A 20,705-nucleotide genomic window follows, 5' to 3' on the forward strand; every position below is an offset into this window, starting at 1 on the left:
TTGTCTTAAATACCATTATTTTGGATTTCTCCAACTCTGAGTGCGCACTATTAATTCCGCACCACCTCAACTATTTAATAAGCCAACATAGACCAACAAAAAATCCAAATTTAAAAAAATGACAGTTGTTGCACTCCCGGCCGCGATTTCAAACGAATTGCGCTCCGATGATGAAACGCCATTCATATTTCATGTAGACAAGAACAGCTCATGTGGCTGCTCATGCTCTTCTTGCCAGTGTACCTCAATCATCAAGGAATATTTTGATGGTGGTGATGCCGAATCTACTAACACTGAGAAGAGAGACTTGGCTTGCGGTTGTTCCTCATCTTGTTGTCAATCTGGAAAGAGAGACTCAACCCCTTCCGAAAGCAAAATGAATGATCCTTCTTCTGGATGTATTGATAATTGCTTCATGAAGAGAATAAGACAGATTTATCACTTTGAAATTGTGTTGGTTCGTAAAAAGAACGAAAACAGCGCTATGGAAATCATTGAAAAGTTGAAAGACCAAGCCTTCATCTCTATTGCTGAACGTGAAGGAGAAGTGAGAATCTATGTTTCTGGCTACGTTTCACTTTTCCAGTTGCTAAACAATTTGTTTGAATCCAATCGCAAGTTATTCCATATTAAGAGCGCAAGAACTATGAAGGTTCATCAGGTTAAATTTCGTGACTCTTGCAAAATGAGATGCAATGGATGTAGCTCTAAAGTTGAAAAAGCCTTTGCTGATGTTAAAGATGTATCACACATGTACTGTGACTTGGAAGATCAAACTGTCATCTTTTTCTTTAGCCAAGAGTCCACAAGACATAGTATCAATGATATTCTTACCAATGATTTGAAAAAGACCTATGATATTCTCAACACCAATATTGAGATTGCTCATGAAGAACATAATCAAGAGAATTTGCTGACTTTGAAGGTTGAGGGTATGAGATGTGGCAATTGTACCTCCAAAGTCAAGAAATTGCTTGAGGATCAATTCAAGGCTCACGATGTGAATATCGATCTTTTGACAAAGAAGGTCGCTTTCAAAATTGCTGATCCAACATTGGAAGAAAAGATTATTGAAGAAATTGAAAATCTTGGATACTCATGCACCAGATTTGCTGATTACAAAGAGCACAGTATTAAGGTGAACGGAATGAAATGTGGAGGCTGTAAAAACAAGATTATTCAAGCTTTTCAAGGCGATGAAAAGGTCTACTTTGTTGACGTGGATTTGGAAAGCAAAGTTGTCAGCGTTCAATGTGAATATGACGAACCAAGTGTATTGATTGAGAAAATTGAGAGTCTTGGATTTGAATGTCAAAAGGAGGTCGAAATTTTCACCATTAGAACAGCTAAACCTTCTCCAACTACTGCGTATAAGAAGGAATTGGATGAAGATGCATTGAAAGAGGCCCCATCTACTGGTGGTACTTTACACTCGTATGCTCCTGTTGATGAAATGGAGGAGGTTGAAATTGAAATGCAAGATACTAGATTGTTGAATGGTAATGATGGAGCTGAACACACTTCTCCCAACAAGAAGTGTGTTGTTTCCATTGATGGAATGAGTTGTGCATCATGCGTTGCAAAAATTGAGAAAGCAGTTAAGAAATTGCCTGGTGTTAGTACTGCAGTGGTAAACCTGATCATGCAAAAGGGTGATATCACTTATGACGATTCACTTATCACTGAACAAGAAATTGTGAAGAAAATTGAATCGCTCGGATACAAGTGTGAAAGCTTGACAGAACAAATGTCTCATGAAAAGAACAGGCTTTTATTAAGTGTCCCTTCAGGCTACAAAGACGAGTTGGTAGACCTGCTTACTCATATTTCAGGTGTTATTGACATTTCAGTTGGAGCTGATGAAGACGTTGCTTCCAATTCTATGCTCACTATTTTATTTGACAGCAACGTGGTTAAGGCGAGAAAGATTTATGATGAAGCAGTGGCAAGAGCTGATCAACTCAACTTTGACGTTAAGATTGTTAAATCATCCATGATGAAGAACAAATTGGACACCCTTGCCAGAAAACAGGAAATTAAGAAATGGATGTTCTACTTTATCTTTGCTGCATCCTTTACAATTCCTGCCATGATCATTGCCATGATATTTGGCAACATTCATGAAACCAAAATGGGATTGATGACACAAGTGGCTCCAGGATTGACTGTGATGAGCCTTGTCATGTTTTTGTTGATCACTCCAGTTCAGATTATTGGTGGCTACCCATTCTATCTTCTATCCTTGAAGGCATTAAGAGCACGTTCACTTGATATGAACGTCCTTATTGCAATCGCTACTACTGAAGCCTACGGATATTCTCTCTTTACAAACATTTATAACATGGTTGAAGGAAAGATCTCTATTGAGCATGACTATTTCGAAACAGCTGCTGCCTTGATCATGTTCTTATCACTTGGAAGACTATTGGAAAGTATTGCGAAAGGAAAAACTTCTTCGGCTCTTGTCACCTTGTTGAACCTTCAACCAACTGTTGCAATTCTCGTTGATGAAAAAGATAACTCTGAGAAGGAGATTGATGTCGATTTAGTTCAAGAAGGAGATATCCTAAAAGTCATTCGTGCAAATAAGGTGCCAGTGGATGGAGTGATTACCTCATTGGACGGTGAAGCTCTTGTGGATGAACAAATGATTACCGGTGAATCTTTGCCTGTCACAAAGAAAGTTGGATCTGAAGTTATTGGTGGAACTGTTAATGTTGGTGACACTTATTTTTACATGAGAGCCACCAGAGTAGGATCAGACAGTACCTTGTCAGGAATTGCAAAGCTTGTAGAACAAGCGCAAACAGATAAGCCACAAATTCAAGGATTAGCAGATAAGATTTCTTCTTGGTTTGTGCCAGCTGTCATCTTGCTTAGTATTGTAGTTTTTGTTGTTTGGGCAATTCTTGGCGCTTTTGACGTGTATCCAAAAGAATGGAGACCTGACCACATGAGCCCATATATTTTTGCATTGTTGCTCAGCACTTCTACTGTCATTATTGCATGCCCATGTGCACTTGGACTTGCTGTTCCTACTGCCACTATGGTCGGTACTGGTCTTGGAGCCAAGCATGGTATTTTGATTAAGGGTGGTAGTCCAATTGAAATTGTTAAAAAGGCAACTGCTGTTACATTTGACAAAACAGGAACTCTCACCAAGGGAGAACTAGTTGTTGATGATATTGAAATGTTTGATGATCATGCAATACTTGCTGATATTATTAGATACACTGCAGTTGCAGAATCAAGCAGTGAGCATCCAATTGGAAAGGCTCTTGTCAAGTTCTGTAAACAGCATGTGTCGTATAATGAGGCATTATTTAATGTCTCCTCCTCAACAATGACCGAATTTAATGCTGTTTCAGGAAGAGGTATCAGCTGTAATATTGAAAATGTCCACATTGATATTGGAAACCAACAATTTATGTATGACCAAGAATGCGCCATGCCAGAATTTAATGATTCCAATCGTTATCAAACCTTGGTATTTGTTGCTGTCAACAAAAAGCTACAGGCTTTATTTAGTTTGTCTGACGAGATTAGAGAAGAATCTTTCCAAGTGGTTAAAGATTTACACAATAAGGGTCTAAAGGTCTTCATGTTGACTGGTGACAATAAGAGTGTTGCAAACTATGTAGGTGACAAGATTGGCATCCCATCTGACCGAATTTTCTCACAACTCACACCTGCCGGTAAAACGAACAAAGTCAAAGAATTGCAAGACAGTAAGGAAATAGTTATTATGATTGGTGATGGTATCAATGACTCTCCAAGTCTTGTTCAAGCGGATGTTGGCATTTCAGTTGGACAAGGAACAGATGTGGCTATTGAATGTGCTCAAATTATTCTCATGAAGAACGATTTAAGAGCTTTAGTATCCACAATTTCACTCTGTAGAAGTATTTACAACAGGATTGTGCTCAATTTCATTTGGGCTTTTGGCTACAATCTTGTTGCTGTTCCTTTTGCTGCTGGTGTCTTCTTCCCACTCATCAAAGTGATGATTCCACCTTGGGTGGCTGGTATTGCGATGGTTTCTTCCTCAATTTGCGTGTTGCTATCTTCTCTGTCTCTCAGATTGCACAGAATGTAAATATTGATATCAATTAAAAAATTGTTGACTTTTAATTTCTGAACAAATAGTCTCTAACCTTGGTTTGGTCAGTGGAGAAAGTGAAACAACCCACAATAACCTCTGCGTTTTGTCTGCGATCCCAAATGAAAGGACATAGTTCGTGGACTGTTTTGACTTTATCACTGTCATGAGCGAAACATCTCAAAATAGAAGCAGCGGTGTTAGAGTCCAATCCAGCAATATTATTTGTTGTTCTCAATTGTTGAATAACCTTATACTTGTCGGAATCAAAGTTAAACAAGCCAATGATCCTAATGATATCGGTTCCAACCACTGGTGACATTTGAGATTGGGAATAGGTGATAACAGTCTTGAGCTTGTCAGAGTCAAAATTTTGATTTTGACAAGCTTGAACAATTGAATTAACCATTGGATTCATTCCTCCGTAAGGGTTGCTGCTAACAGTCATATTTGGATAGATTGATGTTGTCACTGGTGGAGTAAATGTTGTTGATGAAACACCACAGAAAGGTTGTGGAGGTGGAACGTATTGTGGTTGTTGCGGAGGTACATAACTTTGTTGTGGTGGAATGTAGGAAGTTGTTGGTGGAGGTACATATGTTGTTTGAGGTTGAACGTATGTTGTTGGTGGAGGTACATAGGTGGTTGTTGTGTGAGTTGGAACACCGACACTGATTCCACTTGATCCAATATTCACATTGAAGACTGGTGTTGTGGTTGTTGTGACCACAGTGGCTGATGGTTGAACAATGGAGGTTATTGCTCTGAAACAATCTCCATTCTGAAGTGGCCAAGTATTGATATCAAAAGTGTCAACACGGAAAGCAGTGTCAGCTCCTTGGAAATCAATGAAAATAGTGTACTTGTTTTGTGAAACATCACGAACAATGTAGGTATAGGCTCTTCTTGAATCTTGTTGATTTTTCAAGATGACATAACCAGTGTGTGGTTGTGATTCAACAATCCAAGTCTTTCCTGAATTTTCTCTGAAAGTAACACCCATCAAATTCACATGCATGGCTTTCAAAGTGTGAGAAGGAGTGGTATTCAAAGTTTGAGAAGGAACACCAGCCAAATTGTGAATGGTTGCAGGTGCCAATGCAACTCCTGTGCTCACACGATAAAAAGTATCACTTTTACCAGTCAATGCAGTTCCATCCAAACTTGGAGTCAATTTCCAATGAACATTTCCATCAAAAGTGATGTGAATGGAGAATGAAGCTGGAGCCATAGAAACAGCAACAATGGTTCCGTTCGCTTGTCTTCCTGTGCCTTCCTGAGTCCAAGTAAATTGATTGCCGTTTTGTGTGCAGTGCCAAATTTTACCTGATTTTTCTCTCCATGATCCTGCTACGATTGGTGAAGTATTGCCCATTTCTAATTAGATTATTGTGTTGTTGTTGGAAAATTTGAAAGGATGATGAAAGTGGTGGTTAGAGAACTCGGGAGCTCGGAGTAGCAGATCGCAACTTGGTGTGGTGCTTTGGAGAGTTTTTTTTGAAAAGTTTGCGGTGGTAGCGAATTGGAAGGTTTTGATGCGATTTTGCATCAACCCGTTAAGAAGGGTGAAAGAATGAGAAAGCAAAGTTACATCATTTCAATTGGTTACAATCAAATCAGCAAGCAAACAAAAGGACAAGCAAATTTCATTGCAACTGGTTCGTCTTGTGTGAAAAATAATGGTGGAAAATATGAACCAGAGTTAAGGCTAATTTGGCAGGATCATATTCACTCAGGTTGGGAAAGCCAGTAAATGCACCTCCTGAATGATCCATTTCAGGAATTACAATATATTTACATCCTGGAATGTATCCATCCATGGTAATTACCATTCCATCATTTTTAACATTATATCTCATATTCAAATAAGAAATTGCGGGATATAACAAGGATGAAGGCGCTTGGTAATGACTGCTCACCGAAATGCAAGGAAATGTCTCATTGTTGTATGGGTATTCTTCAATTACTCTCTTTCTATTTTCATAGCTCAAATCCTCTATCGCTTGCAATTCACCTCCCAAAATTTCTAACGATTGTACATAAACATTATTACAAATGATATGTTGAAATCTCTCAATCTGATCAAACTTACCCTCAACTAGAATGGAAAGTAATGCAATTTTGCTTGCTCCATATTCAGAAATGTCATTGGCAAGTGCAGAGCCTGCAAAAGGAGCCTGCAGAGCAATCATTCCTTTAACATGATCTTTTAACTCATTTTCGTATTTTGAAAGTGTTCGGTGTACATCACAGGCTCCTTTAGAGTGGCCTATTAGTAACACACCTTTCGTGACATTCAATTCTTTTGAATATTCAATAATTTCGTTTTTCAGAAATAGAGCATTCTTTTCTAATGACCCGCCAGAATTAACCTTAGAAATTTTGAATTTCATTCCACATTCGTTTAAATGCTTCTTTAAACCATGAAAATAGAATGGATACCAATCTGTATACAATCCTCCTACAAATAAAACTCCGCTGTATTTAGAGCATTCATCAGCTTTAGGATATAATGTTTTGAAAAGCTCAGTTTCTTCTTCATATAATGACTTTTCTAGGAATGCCTCCATATCGTCCAACAATTGACTTTCGGCGGTTGAATTTTCTGTGATAATATTTCCTTCCACATCAAACTCTTGTTGGACCATGGTGTCACGCTTTTTCAATTGTTTGAGGAGCCATCCTATTTTATCTTTTGAAACGCCTTGTTTTACATTTCTTTCAATTTCCTCAAAGAATAATTTAACTTTGAGCCGAATTAAATCTTGTTCATAATTATCCAATTGACGAGCGTTATCAGCATTGTCAATATCAAATTTGGATAAATGCTCTTGTTGATGTTGCCCAAGAACAACTTTCTTGTAAGTTTCAGCTGCAGCTCCGACAATAAAGAATAACAAGTTTTGTTGTTGATTCGTGAGCAATTTAAATGGTGAATTTTCATCTGTGGTCCTCGAAAATTGATATGAATTTTCTACAAGTCCATATGAAGACTCCTCTCCAACATTTTTTGAAAAAGTGGGAGCAGAGGTTTCTTTTAAATATTTCGGAATGATCGATTGAATCATTTGTTCAACAAATATTCTTCCATTATCTTGTTGAATAAAACTCATCAAAGAATGATAGAGGCCATCTACAGTTGCTTGTGAAATCGGAGGTATGCTATCGATTTGTGGTGTTGAGGGAGATGACGATCCTCCAGTATCATGAGTTAGTGAATCCGAAGGTGTATTCTTTTGGATGTTGGTATCATCTGCATGCATTGTCTTTATGATGACCAGGGATAACGAACTGTCGAGGTATGTTGACATCATCAGTAAAGCCAATGCTAAAACGAACAGGCGAGTGCAGCCCCTTAAGATTTGGGTCATTTTTGTAATAATTTTTTAATTGTTTGGGAAAGATCTTTCAAAAAGCTGATCGAGGGAGATGCTGTGCTCAATTAACTCGGAACGGAGATTTGAGATCGGTCTTCCTTAATGAAATTGAAAGAGGTGGCGGGAATTGGGAGATACCATTTTTTTTTGAACGTTCCAGTGAAACGATGTTGTTTCAAAAGTTTTCTGCCTTAATCCCAAATTTTTATTATGAACATCCCAAAAGTTATTTGGTAGGATTTAACGACTTTTTGATTTCTTTTGTGGTTGTGGTGGAGTATATGGAGCCTTTTTAATGATCCATTTGTAGGAATATCCTCCATCAAGTTGAAGGACATCGGTTGGATGTATTAGAGTATGGATTGGCGTTTTCTTAAACATGGTCTGATCAGGATTGTCTTTACATTTAGCTGCGTCTGATACCATTAATGCAAACCCTTGAATGTCCTGAATTACTTGAGTGCGGAGACCTGTTCTCTTTAGCTTCCACGAATAAAGGTCTTTTCTTGAGACGATTTCATTCTCGTCAACTGGGGCGTAATCAAACTCTGTGTCATGTCCATCCCCATGCATTGTCACAACTTCCCTTCCTTCGTTTGTGGTCGGATTTTCAGTTTGTGCAGTTAATACTCTTAGCAATGGAGTTGAGAACCAGGTTTTCAACGCATAAGCTGCCCATTTTTTGTTCTCAGTGTAATGTTCTTTAAAGAAGAACTTGTACACTCTATGAAGAGTGCTTTTTGGAAGGCCAGTACCATCAAAAGGCAAACCTTGCACCATAAAGTAGAGAAGCATTAGTGCCTTATCACAATTTCGATAAGGACCAGGACTATCACCACATTTGGCAAACTGTTGAAGGAATATGAAGACAGGGATGTAACCTAACTTATTTAAAAGTTTTTCCCTCACCTTATCCATCTGTGGCACATTCTGAACTCTTGTTCTATGGTATTTTGTGTGTACTACCATCACATGAGGTTGCGATAAATTTTTCCACTCAGTGGACAACAGCTTCTTTACCTCTGTGTTCTTTGCAGAGGATAGGTTGTCGAACATTTATTTGGTTTCATTGTTTACCGTAGCGACCAGATCTACCGTATCTTTGGTTCATGGAGGGCAATTAGGGATTGGCTTCAACCAATGAAACCGATAGGTGTCGGGGAAATTAACTCGTCCCAAATAACCTGAACCATCCCAAATTTTGGCTGGCTGAGATTGGTCCATCCCAAATGTATTGAAACATTTCCATGAGAATTTGGAGTTTCAACGGAACCTGGTCTGGTCGTTGCCACGGAAACAGCTCTCATCAGCTGCGAGTTCATGTTGTGCACGAAAGGTGGCAAGCGTTTGCGTCCTATTCTTCTTTTAGAATCCATGCGTGATCATGAAACATGCAGCAGATTGGCTGCGTTGATGGTAATAGTGAACCTTGACTTGGCCACATAATGAACAATGAACATGCCACGATCAAGATACATCTCAAAAAAAAATCACCTACTGGCATTCAGTTCCTCCGTGTTCTTTTTTAACCCGATTGATTGATCAAACAACAATAGAGAATTGAAATCTTCTTTGTCATCATTATAAGAGATCAATATGAGCAGTAACGATCAACGTTTAACCACAACCACTTCTACAGAGGACATTCCTCTTCTTCAGGGATCTATTATGATCGGAGATGCTAGTAACAACAACAACAATGGTGAGAAGAATAACGTCTCTCCTCAAGCACCTAAATTTGATGAGAAAGATCAAGTTGAGGTTCCTCTCAATCAATTCCTAACTTTACTCTCAGCATATGACAAGTATTCCAATGTATTGGATGACATTAGCAGCAACAAGGACAAAGAACCTCCAAGAAAAACCATGATTCAAGAAATGGACATTGAAGGAAAAACAGAAAAGGATAAGGTTGTTCTTCAATGTAAAATTTGTATTTTGGTGTTGGTTGATCGATACACCAAATTTAAACTCTTTGATGTCAACGACAAGTTAACTGTTTTGGGATATACCGTCAGCAAGGAAAAGAATACCAGCAAGAATTCTGCATCAGAAGATGTCATTACCAATTACTTTGAAAAGGAGGAAGAAGTGGAAGTGCCATTAGAAAATAATGTTGGTTTTATTGGTGTCTTTGACGGTGCTTATTGCTTACACACCAATGACCGTGGTCGTTATCATGTCACACTCAATCTTTGTGTTCCTTATCAATCTGATCAGAAAAAGTCATTGGACATTACCTTCCCATTCTGTGCACCTCGTAATCATTTGCGTCGATTTGAGATTATTGGAGATTTCTATGATCTCAATGTAGAGCCTTCTACTCATTTCACTACCAAGTTTGAAGAAAATTCTTCAAAGCAACGATCCACAATTTTGACTGATTGTTCATTTCCTCCAACTTACAGACTCTCCTTGTATTGGAAGCGATCTGAAAAGGTCATTCAAGAAATGTTGAAGAACACATTAAAGAATGAAAAGAAGGAAAAGAAAGAAGAAAAGAAGGAAGAGAAGCAATTGAACATTAGTGTAGAACAGCATGTATTACACAGTGTGGGAGGTGGACTCATTTCAACCTCTGCTGATTTGGACTATACCATTGTGAATGGATCTGTAAATACGTTCTATGTCTTGCTTCAAATGAAGGATTCTCCTCACGACAAATTTGAGAAGGATGTCTGTCCGTTGAGAGTCATTCGAGTGGATGGTCGTAATATCAAGAATTGGGAGATTAAAAAGTTGAAATCTGCTGCCACCAATGCCTCTACTCCAACACAAGGAGTAACACCCTTCAATAACGACAATCAAAGTGAGAGTAATTATTCCATTCAACTTTTGAATTCTACTCATTCAGAGGGTATCAACTCCTTCATTCAAACAGCTTCAGCGTATGCTGAATACTTTTTGAAAGTGACTTTGCATTGTGGTGTGGAAGGCAGCTATCAACTCAAACTTTTAACAGAAAAGGACATGAAATCTGAAAGTTGTAAGGTCCATTTGCCAACCTTTTCATGTATGAATGTGAATAGGGATAAGGGATTCATTGGTGTGGAAGGAATTACCAACGTCGAAATTAAGGACTTGAAGAATGTGGGCTTAACCAAGTTGGCTACCACTGAGCTTCCAACTAAAATCACCTCAAAAACCTCTGACTCATTACTATTTGGTTACAAGTTCTTGCAATCACTGGGAACCGATATTTTCCTTGATATCAAGAAACACGATGATGTACAAGTCTTGGTTGCAGTGATTGAAGAAGCATTGTACCAAATTACATATTCTGAGAGTGGTCACTTGTTTTACAGAGTTGCCATGAAAGTGAAAAACTCTTCACAAAACTATGCCAAGGTAGATCTTGTGCCAAAGGACATTCAGTATGCTCTCTATTCTACCAGTGTTAAAGGAGAGATTGTCAGACCTGCCATTGATAAGGAAGGTAAAATTCTCATTCCTTTGAAGAGAGGAGCTACCGAGATGACCTTCTCAGTAGAACTTTACTACACAGTTCCTGTGAAAGAAGTGATGACGGAAAATGGAAGGATTGAGCTCTTGCTTCCAAAGTTTAACATTCCAACCAACAGATCCTATTACTATGTCTATCTACCTGAAAATTACAATTATGGAGAATTTGAAGGATCGATGAAGGAAGTGCCTAATTTTGATAAGCAACCCACTGTTGAAGATTTTGTTAGTCAAGAAATGTCGAATACTTCTTATCCAAGAAGTGAAAGACAGGTTCAATCCCAAAATCGTTACAACGCCATGCCACAAATGCAAATGATGAGCAATGCTTTGCCAATGCAATATCAACAACAAGCCATGCCACAAATGCGATATCAACAACCACAAGCACCACCACTACCTTTCGCATTTCCACAAGGAAACATCAGAAGAACTGCCAGCGAAGAGGATATTCGTAACTTCAGCGACGATGAAGATGAATTTGAAGAAAATGTTTACAGTGACGAAAGCGAGAGTGATGATGAAATCAATGATGCACCAACACAGCCCTCCACTTCATCCGGTTTAGTGAGTGGTGTGATGCCTGTGAAATTAACTCCTGTCACAAAGGGAAAGATTTTCCTCTTCCAAAAACTACTCATCTCTGAGAACGAGGATCATTTGAAACTTGCTGTTGAGTATAAGAAGCAACAAGAATCCGTTCTTACCAAGAGAACCCTCCTCCCTATCGACGAGATATTTTATGCTAGCGTAGTGGTTGTCATTTGCATTGTGTTTTATTTGTTGTTCCGCTTTGTCATGTATTTCCTGAATTAGGAAAATAAATTTCTTTGTTGGTTGTGAACTACTGTATTGTTTCAGTTTCAGACGTCATTAAGGTAAAACGAGAGGATGGAAACATGAGAACACCACCATGTTTTGTTAAAGTTACAATTCACTGTTCAACATTAAAAAATAGCATCATGCCTTCCGCAAGATCTCAAGCCAACAAAAAGAGGAAATTATCTGCAACAAAAAATTTAAACCAAAAAACCACGAACAGTACATATGATGATCATAATAATGGACCATTCTGTCCAGATATTATTTTCGAAATGCTTACTTTTCTTGATTCAAAATTTATCCTTCGGGTCTGTATGAAAATTTCAAAACAGTGGAGAGAAATTTCGTTGAAAATTCCTTTGCACTGGATGTTCCTCGGATTAGGAATTATTACCCACTTAGAGAACAATGAGTGCATGAAGAATTTAACGTCCGTAAAGTTAAAATGTTTAAATAACAATCAAGATCTCAAATTTCTTAGCAGCGAAATATTTCAAAATTTAGCGTCTCTAGATTTACGACACAACAAGATGAACAACGAAGATCTTCATTATATTTCTAACACTGAGAGTTTGCATAATTTGACTTGTTTGAGGTTAGGATATAACAACATTGACTGTGAAGGTGTTAAATGTCTTTCCAACAGTAACCACTTGAAGAATTTAACTTCATTAGAATTGTTAAAAAATAATATTGGTCATTGTGGTGCGCAAGCTATTTCCAATAGCGAAAATTTGAAGAGACTGACTTCTTTAGATATGAGTTTCAACAAAATTGGCTGTGAGGGTGCTAAATTCGTTGCTAACAGCGAAAATTTGCAAAATTTAACATTACTAAATTTGAGTGTAAACAACATTTGTAATGATGGTGCGAAATTCATCTCCAATAGCGAACATTTGAAAAAGCTTACCTCATTGAGCATGAATAGAAATATTATTTACAGTGAAGGCGTGAAATTCATTTCTAGCAGCGCATCTTTGTCCAATTTGACTTCACTTAGTTTGATTTCCAACAACGTTGGTAGAGAAGGTGCCACATATCTAGCCAATGCTGAATACTTGAAAAATTTAAGGTCCTTGTATTTAAGCCACAACAACATTAGCTGTGAAGGTGCCAAATTCATTTCAAATAGTGAATATTTGAAGAGTTTGACATCATTAGACCTTTGTAACAACAATGTTGGTTTTGAAGGCGCCCTTGCTATTGCCACCGGTAACAATTTTCAGAATTTAACCTTATTGGATTTGAATTTTAATGATATTGGCATGGAAGGTGCCCTCTCTATTGCTACTAGCCAAAAGATGAGAAGGTTGAAAGAATTTCGACATGATTACCGAGGACAGAATGGACTCTGAATGCCGTCTTGTGGAAAGCTTTCAAAACATGCTGGGTTTTCAAGCTTAGAATTGGTGGAAGTTTAGACAAACTTGAAAATGAGCAACCGTACAGCAGACGGATCTGCGAATAACAACTAAGAATACAGACAAAACAGATAATGAGGGACTGTTAATGGCTACGGCCATATCACGATGAATGCACCTCATCCCGTCCGATTTGAGAAGTTAAGCATCGTCGAGCTGCATCAGTACTGAGGTTGGAGACAACTTGGGAACCTGCAGTGCTGTAGCCTTTTTGTCGCACAGTCCGATTAGTTTGCCCAAGCATCAGATTTCGCGGAACAACTACTTGCCCAGAGAATTTCACAAGTTTTTTATGACTCAAAAGGAATGACTAGATGTGTAATGTTCGTGTACGATTGCAAGAAAGCAAAAATTTCAAACATGGACTAAACAATTTTTATGGACGGGATGCCTGAGTATGACGACTCTACCTCTACAACCTTTGGTTGTATGAACAGTGAGGTACAAGAAATCAGTACGATTCTTGACGTTCTGGTTGGTAGACAATACGAAAACACCATACGCTGTTAAATTGAGGGCAAATTGATTATTAGCAATATTTCTGTTTCTCCTGAGAAGCTTTTGTTGCTCTTTCACCCAACTCCAATGAATCATCAAAAAAATGTCGTCCGAGAATGGTTGGCTCGAATATTTAAATGAAGACGTTTTCCGAATCATCTTTTCATTTCTTACCATTCATGATCTAAATAATTGCTACAGGTAAAAACCATCCCATGCCAATTCTTGCACGTGATGATCAATTTTGGGAGTTGTATTCTCGGCAAAAGTTTGACAAGATCCGAAACGAAATTGAACAATTGTTGTTCAATCAAAATGAAAAAGTATTGAGCTTAATACCGAATTTTATGGAAAGAGAATTTAGAAAACAACTTTCAGAATTTGTTTGTCATGTACAATCAGAGATTGAAAATAATTTCAAAAAATTGAAAAATAGTGTTTGTCATTTTAAACATGATGCAATTCCAAACAATGATCATGACAAGAGAGTGTTGTCTTTCGTCACAACCTATGTAGAAAAAGAAGAAATTTTGAAAGTTAACAATGAAGAAATCCAAAAAGAAATTAACAAGCATTTGAAAAAGAAACACAAGTCTTTCAACGTCGTTATTGTTGGATCTACGTCAGTAGGAAAAACCAAATTGGTAGACACTCTGGACAGAGGTGATTATTATTCTGAATATATGAATAAGGGATATATTTATTATGTGAGTGAACAGGACAAGAGCATAAACCGTTTTTATTTGAGGGACACTCTTGGTTGTGAAGAGTAAGTTGAATAGCGCTTCAATCGAACACTGGAACGTGTGAATATCGATCCACGTATAGTTATGATCGCCTGAGGCCTCTCTCCTATTTTGGGGCTGATATTGCTTGTGTTTGTTTTAACGTCACAAATCATAATAGTTATATTGCAATCACAGAGAAGTGGATTTCAGAAATTCGACAAAATTTACCAACAGTTCCAATAATATTGGTGGCTTGTAAAACTGATCTGAGAACAGATATGCAAGCTCTGAACGAACTGAAATATCAAAAGTTGAGTGCTCCTATCACTAGTGATCTAGGAGTAGAATTGGCGAAACGAACGGGATGTATGACCTATGTGGAAACTTCTTCTAAGAAATATTCTGGATTGAGGGAGTTGCCAGAATTGTTTATGAAAATTTTTGCCATAACTAAAATGCCATCTCGCAACAACAAGTCATCATGTCACGTTCAGTAGTCACTTTGAATTTTCACAAAAATCACGTTTTGCATTTTAAATGATGGAACCTGTAATTTGGTATGTTAAAACTCACTTTATTTAACAATAAGATCCACAAGCTTGCCCACTGTTTCTATTGTAAACAACAAGAGTTTGGACTTAAAGGAAAACTAATGGTTTGTAATTCGCCGAACATCCATCCTTTGGAAAATTTTCATCAGACTTTATTGCAATCTTCTTCCATAAACGTCTTGGTTGCCTCAAATATTGTTGAAGAACTCCTTGATCAAGCATGCAGCTTGTCTCCAATAATGCTTATGTTTCTACATTGTAAACAGCAGGAGTTTGGTAATAATTAAAGAAACTAATGGGTTCGTAACTCGCTGAACATCCGTCCTTTGGATGTCACCAACCTTTAAAGAGAACGGATCTCGTCAAATTTGCTATTGTGTTTTCAATACACAAAATACATGTTTGTAAATGTGAGGATGAATTCTCACATTGGAGTGAATTCTTTTTGTTTGATCATGTAGAACATAGATTTTAATGATCCGCTCGCTGAACACAGAACACGACCCACACAAATGGTCAGCGTGTGTGACTTTGTTGGAAGTGCTTGAGAAACAGGTGGTTCAGTATGGAGAAATTATCAATGATATTGATGCATTACATAACTGTGATTGTTACAAACACATTTTTCCTGTGCATTATGTGCCTTACATCTCTCATTCAACCTACAATCCAACTCATTTTTAGTAATGATCGAGTTGACCAACCTCCAAATGAGTTTCGGTTTCCTTTTTAACGTCATCTGTATAACTTGTTTGCAAACAATAATTGTGTTTCTTTTTTTTGGTGCTTTTTACTTCCACTCGTTTGAGAAATTTCTTTTGGATTCAGCTAATTTTCGTGGTTTGTTCGAGGGTTGTCATCTCTGATATTGATGTAGTGGTGGTTCAGCCGACACAGTTGAGGGGCAACAGATTGGAGAATTGTAGTTGTAACCGGTAACCGGTTTTTAGACCAGTGATCGGGTTTTAAACCGGTGAAGGGTTCTGAGTCCGGTAATCGGTTTCTCCAGAGAAACCGTCCTCTCCTCAAGAAAGTGGAGGTAGATCAATTCCATGTTGGAGAGTTGTGGATGGAAAAGCAAGGAATTCATTAACACGAAAGCTTTTATTCAAAATCCGGATGGGGATCGCAGCATTAGTCTGGGGATTTACACTCGTAGGACTTTCAGGCAATTTCCTTAACCGTTTTTATAACCTCTCCAATAGAATACTTTGTTCTACATGCAGTTTTCCATATTTCACCCATCATTGATGAGCTTTTTAACATAATTTCAAGAAAATTTTCGAACCATTTCTTTCTTTTCGCAATTGTAAAACTAACTTCTGGAATTGTAAGATCTCTTTTGATATTTATTTATACTCATGATCATTCATTACAAAGATTTCAAGAAATTAACCCTTCCTGAAGTGGGTGTTCATGTTTAATGAAATACTTGGTGGTGGAGTAGTTGCTGTTAGCTTCCTTGTCATGATCGTCGTTAAATCAATGATGCTTAATCAGGAAACATTGAGCACCGCGAGAGAAGTTGCACGCCCTTTGTGACTCAACTGAGGATCACAAAGGGCGTGACAGCCATTCGAACGACTGCATAAAAGCCATGATTGCAGTTCGTTTCTTTTTTTACTTTTACAAGAGACGCTTGTTTGATATAATGCTGGCACTGAGTGTCTATTTATTGCAATCTAAAAAATTTTCACGAAGTTTATGTAGGAGATTTTGAAATATCAATTCGAATTTTGAGTTTTCGAATTGCAAAGTTCACATTTTCACCACACGACTTTTGAAAAGCTGACTTCAACGCCATTAATATATCGGATGATGAAACCTTGCACATTGTTACAACCTTATCCTACTTTCAGACCCAATATCAATTGCGATGTTTGGGAATCTTCCCTTTCATGTTTCTTTAACCCATCATTAATGAGAACAAAACAAGAGCCGATCGATTTCTTGTTCATGTCTACATTCTAAAGACTGCGGCAGAAGTATCATTAATAAACCATGACAAAGCCCTACCTTTTGAAACCCTCACGCAAGCGTTTGTTGTACAAAGACGAGAGAACTGAAATTGTTGAGGTTGATGTTTTCAGCTTAGGTCATTGAGAACATTGGTTATACGCAAGATGATTCAAACACATCTTCTTCGAATATGAAAGATGATGATGAATCTGAATTTTGAAAGTTGTTTTGTCATTCAAGATCAACTATAAATTTCATTACGATCTTATAAAGAATGTTTATGAGTGCTCTCGTTGCATTTAGTTTTCACGAAGCGTAGAGTATTAATGTGAATTGACGCTTCTCATTGGAATGATGGAAATAATCCACACACATGTCACCTCAAACTCTAAAAATTGAATTGTTCTGAATGAAGTCTTCCTTTTTCTAACCCAATCTCCTGCATAATATTTTCAATGTTTTCCATGAATCCAAAGGGTCCACACATCATTACCTGTGTTTCAAGCAGTTGTTCATGACAAATGATCTTCTCTAAATCCGTTTTGGATAATCTTCCTCGTCCTCCTTTCCAGTCTTCAGAAATATGACTTGCCGTCAAGAATGGATGAAACACGAACACATCTTTAAACTCATGATGGACCATTTTCTCGATTTCACTTCTAAACACCAAATCTTGTTCAGTTCTCACGACATGAATCAAGTGAATCTTTTCCAATTGTGGAATGATCGATTGCAACTGTTGCAACTTTTTTCTCCTCAAAATGCTCATAAACGGTGTGATACCAATTCCACCTGCAATGAAAACCAAATATTTTGTTTCATTCAAATCATGAATACAATCTTCCAATGTAAATGTTCCCTCAATTCCCTTCAGACGTAATTCTTTTTCTGGCCACATGTGTTCATACAAGTAATTTGAAACAAGTCCTCCCTCTTTTGTCTTCACAGTAATACTAATTTCATAGAGACCTGCTCCACCTGGAGAAGTGAGTGTCCAAGATCGTTCTACAACTCCTGATGGACCCATGTCAATTAAAAAGGTTCCATATTGACCTGCTTTTTGAAGAGTTCCCAAAGCTACTGCTGTTGAAAAGGTATAAGTCACTGTGTCATGGGTTTCTTTTTTACGATCCTTACAGCGCACAACAATTGAGTCCATTCCTAACTTGTTGGAGTTGACTTTTGACAAGGAAGATTGGAATTGAACCTGAGGATTATAGATGGATTCTGAAAGGTATTTCCACTCAAAAGGGACCTGTTTCTGAGAATAAATCCATTCTTCTAAATAAAAACGAACGGTATGTTGAGCTCCAGGTTTGGATTGAAATCCTTGAGCTACAAATGCTTTCCCTGTCATGTACAGTAAATCTCCATTATCAAAATTGATAAATAATAATCCAACCTTTGGATTCGTGACAATATTACCCAAAGTGTTAAACATGAAATTCCCTAAATATTCAGGATACTCCAGGATTGTCTGTTCTGTCTTTTCTACTTGAGAAATAGTTCTGCTTACTGTGACAAAACCTGGTTTTCCTCCTCTGTGTGAAACATCCAAACCCTGTCGTCTGTCATGCTCAGTAGGATTGAGAGAGCTAGATGACATTGACTCTTTTGAAGCAGATGCAATGAAAAACGCATCACTCTTTGAAATAAATTCTTCCAATTGCGAAGGAAGAACCCATAGTCCTCGAGAGACATTACCATAACCTTCCTCTCTTCGTCGATCTTTCCAATTCCATTCTCGAGCTTGAATGTATTTAGGACAATTTCCCATAGTCACATCAACCTCCAATAAGAATGAAACTGTTTCATGATGATCATTGATACCTGAATTAGAAAATGCAACAGATCCTTTCACTCGGCCATTCACTCGATTTCTTCTTCGTGTATGAGGTTCAATTCCAAGAATTCCAATAGGAATTTCAGATTTAAGATTGTTCTGTAAGGGATCCCCATGCAAGAGCATGGTTTCAATGTGAATCGAGCGATCGTCAAGTGTTCTTGCCAATGAAACCATAGGTTTTGCCTGATAAGGTAATGTCAAATCATTTGTTGATTCTTGTAAAGTCTGAACATTGGTACTCTCTTGTAAGAAAGGAGGATGAGCAACAATAATAGAAGCCCATACTCTTTCCTTCTCATCCATGGATGAAACAAGTAAAAAGGGCATCTTTTCATAAAACTCTCGATGTTGCATGGGCATGTAATTTCGAACAAATTGAGAGAGTTGAGAGGACTTGTCCTCACTAAGACCTACTTGATGTTGAAAGAAACATTCTCCTTCGTGAAAATTGGATTCTGAAATTGGACGTGTGAACGAAGATTTAAGTTCCTGGTAGTGAGGTTGGTGAAATAGTGTGGTGTTGTTAGTGGCATTGGTTTCGATCGATGGTTTCATCACGTCGGTGGATGTGAGCTCTGTGTGGACGAAACTCATCATGGTCCAGATCTGATGATCAATTTGTTTTTCTTGAATTTCCAAAAGGAAGATCTTCAAATACTTTGTGGATTGGCCAATACTTCTTTCAGAGAGAGGACGCGTTCGATTTGTGCGTGCGAAAGGTTGGGAATTTTGAAGATCTGAATTTAGTAATGAAACCGTCCTCAAAGGTTTAAGTAGTATGCATATCATGAACAAAAAGTGTAGGGTCAACAACAACAAGCAGTAAAGTGTGTGTGTGATTTCATCTCAATTCATTGAGAGTTTGAGACCAATGCAAACAATTTTGTTTCATCATCTAAACTCTCATCATAATGGAGTGGACTCAAAAAATTGTTTAACTATTGCAATGAAACGAGGTTTTGACGAACATATTGGATCCAACTCATCCTCGACAACAAGTCTTGTTGCAAAAACCACATCGCTTTCTAATGTAAAGCGAAAAAAGACTCATCTTTCATTGCCTTCCTTCTGCAGAAAGGATAGCATTAAAGATTTAGGAAGGCTCCGAGTTGCTTCTCGCATCATGAAAGCACTAACAGAGCAAAAACCAATGGACAGGCTTGAAACCATATTTTCAATATTAAAATACATTCCCGATGATCAGTTTGCAAATCTAGGAAAAGAGCTGGATATGAAAAATTTTCATCAAGTGAATCTATTGGATTATTTAAAAACAGTGCAGAGGCTTGATGATTGTTGGTTCAATGATGATAGTGATGCGGCTAGTTTGCTGCCGATAAAAACCGTGCAAGTCCTCTCAAAAAAAGAATTTTTTACAAAATTACTTACGGATTTATTGAAAAGATCAGATGATTTCGATTATGTGCCTACTCAAAGCATTAAATTGTTTATGAAGACAGAGAGTTCAAAACCATTGTATGATACGTTGTACAAATTGACAAGAAGTGATTTGGATGAGTCAACCAAGCAATCATTGATTCAATTTTATTCACAATATCCAAGATTATTGTTCTTACTGCCGTGCACAAAGATATTAAACGGAGGTGTGGTGTATGTGTCAAAGATTATTGATGAAGACGATGTGATGAGAAAATCATTCAAAGAGTTACAAGTCACCTGTCCTCGAATTGATGACTATTTGAATTATCTCAGCAAGTATCCTTCGTCGCATTAACAATTTGCGTGTGTGAGCAATCAGAGATTTGTTTTATTGTGGAACAGGCTTGCAAACTTGTTTCTAAGGATCCTTAGAAAACAATCAGTTTTGGATTGCAAGATTATTCACGAGTTGGAAATAGTGGAAAAACTTTCGACGATGTTGTTTCGAGTTGAAAAAGTGAAATAATAATAATTTTTGCACAAAATTTTGCAACACCAAAAT

General features: G+C 37.6%; 9 protein-coding genes across 9 annotated transcripts; 5 read left to right on the top strand and 4 right to left on the bottom strand.

Annotated features, from left to right (window-relative positions):
- Positions 1 to 118: 118 nt before the first annotated feature.
- On the top strand, positions 119 to 4,096 carry C9374_008472 (uncharacterized protein; the record flags this gene model as incomplete). Its single annotated transcript, XM_044698552.1, has 1 exon — positions 119 to 4,096. One exon carries the CDS (start codon positions 119 to 121, stop codon positions 4,094 to 4,096), a length of 3,978 nt encoding a protein of 1,325 aa, XP_044545591.1.
- Positions 4,097 to 4,127: 31 nt separating this feature from the next.
- On the bottom strand, positions 4,128 to 5,474 carry C9374_008473 (uncharacterized protein; the record flags this gene model as incomplete). Its single annotated transcript, XM_044698553.1, has 1 exon — positions 4,128 to 5,474. One exon carries the CDS (start codon positions 5,472 to 5,474, stop codon positions 4,128 to 4,130), a length of 1,347 nt encoding a protein of 448 aa, XP_044545592.1.
- A 271-nt stretch (positions 5,475 to 5,745) lies between these two features.
- Positions 5,746 to 7,362, bottom strand: C9374_008474 (uncharacterized protein; the record flags this gene model as incomplete). Its single annotated transcript, XM_044698554.1, has 2 exons — positions 5,746 to 6,125; positions 6,192 to 7,362. The coding sequence occupies 2 exons, from the start codon at positions 7,360 to 7,362 to the stop codon at positions 5,746 to 5,748; spliced, it is 1,551 nt and encodes a 516-aa protein (XP_044545593.1).
- Positions 7,363 to 7,716: 354 nt separating this feature from the next.
- C9374_008475 (uncharacterized protein) lies at positions 7,717 to 8,532 on the bottom strand (the record flags this gene model as incomplete). The annotated part of the gene is made up of 1 exon (XM_044698555.1): positions 7,717 to 8,532. One exon carries the CDS (start codon positions 8,530 to 8,532, stop codon positions 7,717 to 7,719), a length of 816 nt encoding a protein of 271 aa, XP_044545594.1.
- Positions 8,533 to 9,072: 540 nt separating this feature from the next.
- Positions 9,073 to 11,754, top strand: C9374_008476 (uncharacterized protein; the record flags this gene model as incomplete). Its single annotated transcript, XM_044698556.1, has 1 exon — positions 9,073 to 11,754. One exon carries the CDS (start codon positions 9,073 to 9,075, stop codon positions 11,752 to 11,754), a length of 2,682 nt encoding a protein of 893 aa, XP_044545595.1.
- A 146-nt stretch (positions 11,755 to 11,900) lies between these two features.
- On the top strand, positions 11,901 to 13,115 carry C9374_008477 (uncharacterized protein; the record flags this gene model as incomplete). The annotated part of the gene is made up of 1 exon (XM_044698557.1): positions 11,901 to 13,115. The coding sequence occupies one exon, from the start codon at positions 11,901 to 11,903 to the stop codon at positions 13,113 to 13,115; it is 1,215 nt and encodes a 404-aa protein (XP_044545596.1).
- Positions 13,116 to 13,894: 779 nt separating this feature from the next.
- On the top strand, positions 13,895 to 14,904 carry C9374_008478 (uncharacterized protein; the record flags this gene model as incomplete). Its single annotated transcript, XM_044698558.1, has 2 exons — positions 13,895 to 14,448; positions 14,508 to 14,904. 2 exons carry the CDS (start codon positions 13,895 to 13,897, stop codon positions 14,902 to 14,904), a joined length of 951 nt encoding a protein of 316 aa, XP_044545597.1.
- Positions 14,905 to 17,305: 2,401 nt separating this feature from the next.
- On the bottom strand, positions 17,306 to 19,318 carry C9374_008479 (uncharacterized protein; the record flags this gene model as incomplete). Its single annotated transcript, XM_044698559.1, has 1 exon — positions 17,306 to 19,318. The coding sequence occupies one exon, from the start codon at positions 19,316 to 19,318 to the stop codon at positions 17,306 to 17,308; it is 2,013 nt and encodes a 670-aa protein (XP_044545598.1).
- A 391-nt stretch (positions 19,319 to 19,709) lies between these two features.
- Positions 19,710 to 20,498, top strand: C9374_008480 (uncharacterized protein; the record flags this gene model as incomplete). Its single annotated transcript, XM_044698561.1, has 1 exon — positions 19,710 to 20,498. One exon carries the CDS (start codon positions 19,710 to 19,712, stop codon positions 20,496 to 20,498), a length of 789 nt encoding a protein of 262 aa, XP_044545599.1.
- Between the last annotated feature and the right edge of the window lie 207 nt (positions 20,499 to 20,705).

The sequence above is a fragment of the Naegleria lovaniensis genome (assembly GCF_003324165.1).
Source record: "Naegleria lovaniensis strain ATCC 30569 chromosome Unknown tig036, whole genome shotgun sequence".
In the NCBI taxonomy this organism is placed as follows: domain Eukaryota; phylum Heterolobosea; class Eutetramitea; order Acrasida; family Naegleriidae; genus Naegleria; species Naegleria lovaniensis.